This window comes from Ciona robusta, chromosome 1 (genome assembly GCF_009617815.1).
Source record: "Ciona robusta chromosome 1, ASM961781v2".
Classification (NCBI taxonomy): Eukaryota; Metazoa; Chordata; class Ascidiacea; order Phlebobranchia; family Cionidae; genus Ciona; species Ciona robusta.
In genome coordinates this window covers 13,078,986-13,090,027 of record NC_143235.1, presented here as the reverse complement: position 1 = coordinate 13,090,027, position 11,042 = coordinate 13,078,986, and the positions used below count along the sequence as shown (strand labels likewise).

Below are 11,042 nucleotides of genomic sequence, written 5' to 3'. Positions count from 1 at the left end.
AGATCTGACAAGAGTTATTCTAATTCAAAAGGAAGTAATTCATTTATAACTCACTTCAATTTCAGTCGGCGCGGTGTCAACTGAACAGTCGGGCTAAAGCTAGATAATGTAAATTAAAACATCTGTGTTTGCAGAAGCGTTAGACACTTTATTTGTTGGTTGGATTACTACCAATATAAGCATTATAGTTATAGACTGCTGTGGTCAAAGCTATATACACGTCGAAATGGAACGCACGGAATTACACAAGGATATCTTTGAAAAGTAGGATTGTTTGCATTAAATATGAGTACTTTAAGTGAATTATAAAGCAATAGCACACTTAAGTTGAGTGTCAGAGTCAGTCATTCTCAAACTCGCATACATAATATCATCGGGTGGGAGGGATGGGACACAGTTTCATTCTATTTTGTCGTCTCATTAAAACACAATAAGGATATTTGTATGTTGTGTGCTTAAAATCTTTCTTTCCCCGTAGTACTAATATGCTTTCGCAGACACGATTGGGAAGTATCGCTGAAAGATTTTAAAGAAATTATTGAAGCAAATCTGATTCCAATCATCGACGTTCGCGAGCCTCATGAAGTTGCTTCTGTGCGTGTAAATGCTAAAACATATGCGAACATCCCATTGAAAGAGATAGGTAACATGTTTTGGATATGTATACAGGTCAAGGAACATGTCGTATTACTGTGCTGGGGTAAGATGGACATTGGTAGCAGCACCAGCACAAAATATTCAATATTTCTAATTGTATTTTTAAAATAACAAAGCTTCTTAATAATCTTAAGTACGCGATTATACAATTCTGTAAATATTCTTTGTTTAATACCACATGCGGTTTAAAGGAGAATGGAAACATAGAACTTATCCCAACCTACTATTTATATATTAAAACACGTCATTTCGACCTGACCGTTACACATATATACTTTACGCATATATGTGCGCATACTACACGAGGTTATATCGTAGATACGGCTCTTCAGATGGACGAAGTGGAATTTTTGAACAAGTACTCGATAAACAAACCAAACAAAGACGACCCTATTGTCCTGGTCTGTCGGTCCGGCCGGCGAAGTAACCTCGGCCTGAAAGCATTTCGGGACTGCGATTATTTGAAGTGAGTACGTGTTCATTATGGCATGTTTGTATATTCTGTAGATTGAAGTAAATATTTTTGTGTTCACAGTACACGTCACTACAACGGTGGTACAAATGTCTGGGTCGAAAATTATCCCGATGAAGTTATACGTTCCGCAACTTAAACCTAAATGAATCGCTTTGGGACGATAATGTATAAATTCTGCAATGGCTTCAAACCTAATGCTAACATTACTACTGCAACGTTGCAGTTTGTCGTAATTGCTTCAGAAATGAAATTAACTATTGGGTATGTACGCTTGTATATATTCGCAATATATTACTGTCAATATAAAACCCATATATAGTATAGGGTGGGAAAAGATGGGGCACCTTTTCATTCTATTTAAAGTTTTGTTACAAATTCGTTGAACTAAAAGTAGTTAACGTTTTATTCATATTACTTTATTATTTGTTGCTAAAAATGTGCATTTTAAAATACCCTGTTCAAACATTTATAAATACACTATAAATGAGATACTACAGTGCTCAATGACATAATAATAATCACTTCAACGCAAAGATAAACGTGAAGATTGTTAAAAAAGATGCTGCACACTAACTAAAGTGCTTGTATAAGTTGTATAGATCAGAATATATACATTTGCGTTATATTAGGTTGGGGTAAGATGGTACATCATACTTAGGTTGGGGTAAGATGGTTTTATACTACTTTCTCGTCCCATTTCGTGAAAAACAATGGACATTTAAAGAATTAAGCAAAATCGTAGCCCACCGACTCTAAAAGGGTCTGGTTCATTGGTAAAAACACGTTAAGGGAGTATTATGTTTTAAAGGTATCTATCTTACCCACACTACTACATGCAAAGCAAATAAGGATCACTATAATACATGTTATAAATGTTGCAGCTGAAACGTAGTTTCACGGTTATCATTCATTTGTCTCCGAATCTGCATATTTTGCCTCGCTTCACCGCCAGTAACTGGATTAAACTGGATAGTGCTGTTTTTCCTTGTAAGCCAGGCTGACCTGTCTTCTACTTTGGTTTTATCGATTTTTCTCTTTTGTTTTTGTTTTGGAGGCTTCAGCCTCTCCTGGCCTCTTCTATTCGAATTCGCGCCTGCTGATAGGCTGGTTCTAACTGGGAGATTGCTGTGGTAATCGCTGTGGACGAAGGAACCTAAATCCGGGGTTTTTAAAACTGTTTCAATCGGTTGAGGTCGCAGCGTAGCTCTAGATTTGTAAATTGATTCCACTTGCTTTTGCCGAATCATTTTCTTCAGCTCGTCGATTTCTGCGATTTTAGCGCTGTGTAGAATCTCTAACCTGCAGTAAAAATACAACGTGCAAGAAGCAACTTAGTATTCACATATAGGGAGAGGAAATATGGGACACGTGTCCCATTATTCAGTAGCTTTACATTTAATGAATTATGTAGCCCCGCGATTCCGTTGTTAATGTTAAAAAAGCGATCACTGAATACGGGATGCTAACTATATTTCATCTAACCCTACAGTACTATCTTACTTTATGCCTTCTTCCTGCCACCTGACATCGGCGCCAAACTTCTGGTTTCGTTCATGTCGTTCTAGCTCTCTGCGCAGATCACGAATTTCGCGCATGCGCATTGCGAGCTCGGTGAGAAGGTTCTTCCTCGAAACCACAGCTTTAACGTGTTGTTGGTGATTTTGTAGAACATCATCATATACGTCGCTAAAAAGCAATTCGAGTCGTTCATAAATCCGGCACTGTGGCGAAGTGGTTAGCGCACCTGCCTCCAATCTAGAGTTTTTGTGTGGGTGTGTCTTTTGGAACACTTACCGACAATTGCTCCAACCCAGTGGTCTCTTATATGAGTTGTCTAAATTGTCAATCATAAAAAAAACATTTCCGCACAAAATAACATACGTGGTAATCGGCCACAAGGTATGAAACGGAACACCCGTTTTATAACGACTGTCAATGCCACTCAAAAATACATAAGTTAAATTCATGTATTAATAAATCGCCGCTCACCTTCCGAGGTTTGTTCTCATAATTTGTAGTTTGTTTCTAGTTGTTGCAAGAGCTTCGTGCAGTCGTTGGTTTTCTTTACTTGATTGCCTGTACCTGTAAATGTGCATCCTTAGTGTATGTAAAATACGACTTAAAGACAGTTGTCAGCAATGGACAAACATTTAAAAGCATATTTACAAAGAGCATATATATACACCAGTGTGTAATGTTTTTTTACTTGTTTCATCATAAAAATATGGGTTGTAACTGTTTTTTTTTGCAATAATAAACTACATTATTTTAAACTGCTGGTCCCTATAGTGTCCAACAAAAAAGTGCACCGAGTATCGTAGTTTTCATAACCAAATAAAACTCACTTCGATTTCGTAAGTTCGAGTTTTTTTCTGCATGTTTTTAACTCAACTTCATAATGTTGGGCAAGGGCGCATTTTTGTTCTTCAAATTTTTGTTCGTTTTCTTTGACTTTACGTTGAAAATCAGCCTGCAGCTGTATCTCGACTACCTTAACCTGGAAAATAAGTACATTTTTAAAGCAACAAAAGTTGGGCACTCGACCAGTCTAATACTATAACTCAATCAAATATTACTCATCTATCTTTTTTCCTAGATACATAAACACGAGTATCCTGTCAGTCTTATCATAAAAACATGACAGCCATATGTAAGATACGAATCGCATCTCTTTTTTTCAAATTTTCAAGTTAGCTTATGCATTTTGCTGTGCTGGGGTGGCTAAAATGAATCGGCCGATTTCGCCCGACTAACTTCTGTAATAAGTAATGCACAGAAATTAAGTCGACCGACCAAAAAACCACGGTAACGAATAGTAACCGCGACCAACTAACTTAAGTCGGTAACCGAGAATACCATTCCTAATTATACCAGCATAATAAAATCAACCCTATTTAGAAGCAGCTATATACAGCAACTGACTAAAAAACGGCTCGATGACAGAAAGTTTACAAGATGTTTAAACCCAATATACCGAATGGTTGCTTCTAGTTTGTAAAGTCTCATATTTTCTATCGAATTCCTCTCTTAATTGGTTTTGTGACGTCATAGACTCTTCTTCTGCTTTCCTGCGTATTTGAGCAACGCTGAGCGCAATATGTTGTTTAACTTCCTGCATTTTATCTTGGTATCTGGGACAAAAATAAAAAAATAAAGACTGGGTATGTTTGAATATACTTCAAATAAGGAATATAGTAGGGTGGGGAGAGATGGGACACCTTTTTATTTTATTTTTTCGTCTCATTTGGTAGTAAACAAAGAACATTCAAAGAATTATGAAACCGTATCCTCACGACTCCAATAGACCGTTTAATTTATTGCTTAAACAATCCTTTTGTCGAACTACGATCTATACATAAATGATCGAGATTAAAAGTGTTATACTTGTTTTGCGATTGTCCCAACTTAAGGCAAGAAATTTATGTATTAGGCTATATATGTTTATTTATTATATCATAAATAGCAACCTTGTCTTTAACACTTCGTTTTCAATTTTAACTTCTTCAATTTGTTTTTGACTGTCAGATTTTAAGTTTTCGAGTTCCTTTTCAAGAGTTTGTCTTTCTTCGGTTAGCTTCTGCAGTGTTTCGGTCATTTCTTCAATTTTCGAGTTCATTTTTGCATCGCGTTCCTGTATAGTGTACTATACATCACTTTTGTACGTTTTAAAGAGTTATAAACATATATTTCACAACCGTATCTATCATGGAGATTTATAAAGATTGTTTTGCTGTCTCGATAAATGTCGGATCATAAATACCGGACAAACCAATACTTTCAAACCTTGTATATATAGTAGGTTGGAGGAGGATGGGACACCTTTAGAGCATAATATATAAATCTCCTGGTCGCGTTTTAAACAACTAACAACGGTCTATGTGAGTCGTAAGGATACAGTTTTATAATTCTTTGAATGTTCTTTGTTTTCTACTAAATGGGACGAGAAAATATAATAAAAAGGTGTCCCATCTCACCCCCCTCCTACTATAGTATGTTTAAAAATAACACACAAACCAAACTGTCAAACACCTAGAGATTGCACCATATGTACCTTGTATGTGTCTATAATAGGCTTAGTATCAGTTTGTAGTTTATGAAGTTTCTCTTTAAGAATCCGGGATTCAATGGCAGCTTCCTTCTGTGCTGTGTCTGCCTGCTCTCTTAGTCTTCCCATTTCAGCGTTGTTGACATTTTTTTCTTTTTCCAGCTCGGCAGTCAAGTGACCATTTACCCTGTTTAAAACGCCATATATATATTACACAAGTTTTACAATTGAACACAAGTTTTAGGGTCGTATTGAACAAATATTTTCAATACGAAACTAGGAAGTAGGGTGGAGGAATACGGGACGGGACACCTTTACCACATAATATCCCGATCGTGTTTTAAACAATTAACAACGGTATATGGTCGTGAGGATATATGATTTTATAATTCTTTGAATATTCTTTGTTTTCTATAAAAAATATGAATGAATGAAATGTGTCCCATCTTCCCCTATCCTACTATATATCAGCTCCTTTTTAATCTACCTGTCCCTTTCTTCTTTTATCTGTTTTATTTCTTGTTTCAACGTTTCTATGACGTCACGATGACGTTGGGCCGCCGTATGCATCTTGTCATATTTTGCCCTCCATGCTCGTATTAGTGAAACAAGCTTCACTCTCTCGCTAACCTGAATTAATTCACAATCGTTACTTGTTAAATTTTATAAACAACAAGCCCTTCACCCACTTTCAAAGTTGAGTCATTTTTTGACGAATTCAAAGATAACGTTGACGCCACTGTAGACATGTTTTGATTGAGCCTTAAGTTCGTTGCTACAAATTCACGGACAGCTTCAGCAACTGAGGCCACGTTTAGCTACTGTTTCATCCTTGAGCCTTAGTTACCTTCGCAACAACGAAACTTCGACGATTTAACAAACGGAGGCATGAATAATTTATTAAAAATCGAGCACAGCAGATATCAAAAATGTATAAAAACCGTCTAATGACGTGTGGTCACGCCCCATTACATTTGTCTCTCATGACCTGCCAGATCTTGCGTGCGCTGGCCACAGTATCTATATGAATATGTAAAATGCTATGTGAGCATATTTTATACCGACTCGTGCGTTCTGTTTTCCGGATAGATTTAGTATAAATCAAACGGTTCATGTTTTGAGGAACGATTTTCACCGCTTCCAACATAACACCAATAAATACGTCATCCAGCGGTATCGTCATATGCTTGAATGATTCGGCGTACAAGATCTCAATGACGTCACCTGAGAAATGACAATTATAAACCGTTCGTGATTTTATTTGAATAAGAAACTGATATTGCCATTTAAGGCGAAATGTTTTTTTTACAGTTTACATCGAAGGATTTGATTTTTGTCGGTTACGTATTTCGTAGTACTTGATGAAATGTAATAAATAGTAAATTATGCAATAAATAACCAGGTGATAAAGTAAGTATCCGTTTTAATATTGATTTGTGTTTAGTATTGGAGTTCATATGAATAATATCCAAGGATTACCAATAACTTCTGTCTGATTGAGAGGGATACAAAATCCAAACGAATCGTTATGACTTTAACTTGTTACAGCACTAACCTTTTTAACACGAACTAATTTATTTGACACCGTTGTTGGAAAAATGTTTACAGTGAATAAATTTCAAAACGCCCTTGAGTAATTGTTTATATCCTTAGGCTATCACGTATAGACATGTACATCTAAAACGTAAACTTGATAGCCAGTGCTGTGTAATACACTTTGTTCCCAGTTATTGCCCAATTACATTATCTATACATAACCATCGGTTTAGTAATGAATATGGTGCTATTATGCGGTTGCTGATCGTACAACTTGACGCATAACACGCATAATTTTGTATAGCAAGAATATCCCATTTGGACCTCACAGAAAGTTAAAGAATAAACCAGCAAAGGATGATTTTACTCATAACTTTTAGAAGTGTGGTTTTACAGAGGCGGAATTATTAAAGTTAAATAGTATTCTAAATAAATTTGTCAATATCGATTTTAAAGCGACTTCAATCGACCATAGATATTTTTTTACTCCCTAACTTTTAGAAGCGCGATTTTTGAGACGTGGAATTATTAAAGTTAAAAAAAAATGTAAATGATCTTGACTATATAACGATTTCAAGTAAATTTGGCGTGATTGTGTGAAAATCGTGCAATAAACTGTTGAAATAAAAGCAATGGCGAACAGCATGGAATGAAGTTGACGCAATGAATATAACGCATGATAAAAACAGTAAGTTTTTAGTGTATGGTCTATTAACTAAAAGTTATTTAAACCGATGAGCGTATATATATATATATGTTTAACTAGCCTATACCATTCATATATATATATATGTTGAACTAGTTTATACCTTTCACATATATTTAGAAAATAAAAAGCACATTTTTACCCGACATGATGTAGCCCATGTTCGAACACACAGGTGGATACTTTGCGTGTGGGTACAGATCCTCTGGTACATAAAACTTACTGTAGGCGTTCCTTATGGGAGGGGTTGCATCTTGGCACTTACCAGCCTAAAATAGAAAAATAACACTACTTAATTCCACCCCTTTGATTACAGTAACGTTAAGGTCAACTGAACACGTATAATTGGTATTATTAGAAAGCGTGGGAGTTTAAACCTTATGACTACTGTTTAAAATAAAGTTGTTTGGTCGTAAAGGTTATGGGTATTTTGCGACATAACAGGCTGTAAATCAAATAAGACCGTTGTATTTACGAGTTGTTATTGCAGCGTAAACAGCGTATACGCGACAATTCGCAAGTATCGACGTAATTGTGAATTAGGGGAACTTATCTCATGTTGATCGTTTGGCTTGGAGCAAATAAGATAAAATAAGGCAACCAAATTCTACCTGATACATTTTATCCTAAAATCTATTAAACTTTCCCGTGTGAGAACTACGGTATAAATGGTAGATCAAACCCGCAGGATGTTAATGTATGGTTATCGTATACTTACAACAAATCGTGTGGCGGGTGCTGACGTCAGCACTGTGCCCATCAACTTGTTTGTGTTGACAATAACGTCATCTTGAGTTCTCATGACGTAACTAAATTTAAAAGATTTTACAAAACTGAAATTGAAAAATAACACGCTTATGAATAAAAATATGATAAACTGATATGGTACTGTGGGGGGAAATGGGACATCTTTAGCACATAATATCCAAATATTCTCTTGTTTTAAATAAATAACAACGGTCTATGGAAATCGTAAGAATACAGTTTAATAATGGAATAAAAAGTGTCCCATTTTCCCCCGCCCTACTATATATTAATAATATTTAATTAAACAAAGTATGTAAAACAAATCAAAACAAGACATGAGTTTAAAATATACATGCTTACTTTACATTCGGACAGTTTGTTCGTATCCACTTAAACGCTGTAATTAATTTTAAACTTGAGTTTCTGACGTCATCAAGAAAGGGCATTAACATAATATCGCCATGTTTCTTCGACTCCGCTGTAACAGCTTTGGCGAAGTTCTATTAAAGCAAAATATTGAAAAAATGCTTAGTTTACAGAAGACAACGTTTGTTATGAAAGTTAGTATTTACGTTTTCGTCGGAGTTGCTTTTTCCCACGACGAACACGCATGTGGAAACCGAGTTGTTACGATGCTTGTTTTGCTTACACCATGTTTTTCGTATGATATCCCTCAATGGCGCCTTGCTCTCTTCGGAGAAGATTAATATCATGAAGTAAATATGCGTTTTCTGCAATGAAAGACATTTTAAAACCAAGTCTTGTGTTAAAAAAATTAAACTCCGTTCTACGTGGTTAAGGTCAAGGCGGCGGCGTCATGGGTCCTAGGACTTAGGGTAGGATTGGCCCATTATACCCCAAACATTTGAGATACTTGTGATTAAAAGATTAAATTGATAAACGCAAAGTTTTGGTAGGTTGCAGTAATATTGAGGTAGTAAGCAAAAATGTTTCTAGTTTTAGAAAGAGTTTCAGATTTCCGCTAGCTTCAGTCACCATTTTGAAATTGATCTTAGACGTTGTATCGTTATTCGTTAATGGCCTTAAATTGCTGCCGAAATTGAATGACCGTGTCGTATTTTTTATAGTCTGTAGATACTCGTTATTCGCTCTTAAACCAACACGATGTAAAATGACTTGATTTCTAAAGTTCCGAACTTTATAAACCATGAAATATATTGTCTATGCTCTAGTCTATGGCATTACGTAACAGAATGTAGTAGGGGGAGATGGGACACATTTCATTCTATTTTCTTGTCCCATTTGGTAGTAAACATAGAACATTAAATAATTATAAAAACGTGACTTCACGACTCCCATAGACCGTTGTTAATTGTTTAAAACACGGATGTTTGGATATATGTGCTAAATGTGTTCCCTCTAACCCTACAATACTATATTTATAAACTGCTTTTAAAACTGACCTTACACAGTGACGTTGGAGGGCTGATAATCATCTCTGCCGCTGAAGTTATATTTTGTAAAATCACTCTCGGAAACTGGATAGGACTTTTCATTTTCTTCACAGTGTATTTATCCTGAAACAACACACATAAAACTTAGAAATATAAAATCGTATCCTCACGACTTCCATAGATCGTTGTTCATTGTTTTAAACAATTGGGACATTTAGATATCATAAGCTAAAGGTGTCGCGTTTTCCTCAACCCTACTCATATAAATGTTTACTGTTTTATAGGACGCTATAGCGAAAATATAGAAACAGCTGCACAGTACGTAAATCGGCTATGACGTGATTGGTCTATATTGTTAATATCATCATAGAGGGGTCTTACGTTTTAGCATAAAAAATTGAGCAATGATACTTAAAAGTGGCGTCTTAAACATCAAACATTATAGGTTTTATACACAATTACCGGGTTCATGGGATAGAGGAGGTATGGCATTGATGGAACAATTACATACTTTCAATTACACGGAGATTATTCAACCACTAAGTAATGGTTGCGTAATAGGTTCGTACTACGAACTTACTATACTTGTAGGCTTGACATTAAATAAAACTATATACCTGTAACTATATTTAATTTTTGCAATTTGATCTTAGATTTTAGATTCTACTTTTATTTCGTATGGCAGCTACAGCGAGTGACGCCAATAAAGATCCAGTGATTTATGCGTAAGTTGCCCTATAACCAATCCAGGATGCTATATCGCATGGACCTTACTATATGTATTGCAGCGCGTCGCTTCCCCGGAGATGGCGGCAAGAATGGTCGTAAAAGTAGACATTTGAATAACAGCTTTATCGTGCGAAAAAAACAGTTGCGATTAACTATAGCAAATGACATTTGCAAACTAGCAGCTTTTGATTACCTGTACGTCTATCTTGTGCATATCTGCTAGCTCAGTTTCGATTTCCCTAAAAACCTCCCTTGGTCTTACATTTTCGAGGAACACTGAACCATCTGCCACCCTCATGTACAGCTGTACTGACCTTCGCTCGTGGCGTAACATTCTTGCAGTCATGTAAGTCACTACCGACGCAAAAGCAACGATAATCACAAAAAGCGTATGGCTTCTCCTTGCCAAAGAGGCAACTTTTCGACGCTCTGTCGTTTTATGACCTGGCGTTGTAGTACGGCTGTTATATTTGTATTTCCTCGACATGCTTGGACAAATGTACTCACTGCACAACGCTCTTCGAAATGCCTTCATCTCGGCAGAGATATTGTAGTAAAAGGACAGAAATCTTGCCCGGGGCTATGTCGCGATACAATATAGGCTAGTTAACTCTAATTTTCACGGGCTTGGAAATTACTTATGTTTACAAAGCAACAAAGGTGAAAAGCTTGAATGGAAATCCACTTAAAAAACAATTGCGACAAATTGAAAGACCACACGTTTGCTGCAGA

General features: G+C 36.0%; 3 protein-coding genes across 3 annotated transcripts; 1 reads left to right on the top strand and 2 right to left on the bottom strand.

The window, feature by feature from the left end:
* Positions 1-85: 85 nt before the first annotated feature.
* On the top strand, positions 86-1,765 carry LOC149743424 (rhodanese domain-containing protein CG4456-like). Its single transcript, XM_089882117.1, has 4 exons — positions 86-264; positions 498-643; positions 976-1,123; positions 1,193-1,765. The coding sequence occupies exons 1-4, from the start codon at positions 227-229 to the stop codon at positions 1,266-1,268; spliced, it is 408 nt and encodes a 135-aa protein (XP_089738243.1). The 5' UTR covers positions 86-226; the 3' UTR covers positions 1,269-1,765.
* LOC149743423 (uncharacterized) lies at positions 1,533-6,006 on the bottom strand. The gene is made up of 9 exons (XM_089882008.1): positions 5,867-6,006; positions 5,665-5,807; positions 5,184-5,364; positions 4,600-4,763; positions 4,107-4,263; positions 3,478-3,629; positions 3,122-3,214; positions 2,633-2,818; positions 1,533-2,431 (listed from the first exon to the last, which is right to left on the bottom strand). The coding sequence occupies exons 1-9, from the start codon at positions 5,924-5,926 to the stop codon at positions 1,999-2,001; spliced, it is 1,569 nt and encodes a 522-aa protein (XP_089738134.1). The 5' UTR covers positions 5,927-6,006; the 3' UTR covers positions 1,533-1,998.
* Positions 6,007-6,049: 43 nt separating this feature from the next.
* LOC149743422 (beta-1,3-galactosyltransferase 5-like) lies at positions 6,050-10,860 on the bottom strand. Its single transcript, XM_089882066.1, has 7 exons — positions 10,504-10,860; positions 9,591-9,704; positions 8,739-8,897; positions 8,527-8,666; positions 8,138-8,228; positions 7,562-7,688; positions 6,050-6,401 (listed from the first exon to the last, which is right to left on the bottom strand). Exons 1-7 carry the CDS (start codon positions 10,843-10,845, stop codon positions 6,136-6,138), a joined length of 1,239 nt encoding a protein of 412 aa, XP_089738192.1. The 5' UTR covers positions 10,846-10,860; the 3' UTR covers positions 6,050-6,135.
* Between the last annotated feature and the right edge of the window lie 182 nt (positions 10,861-11,042).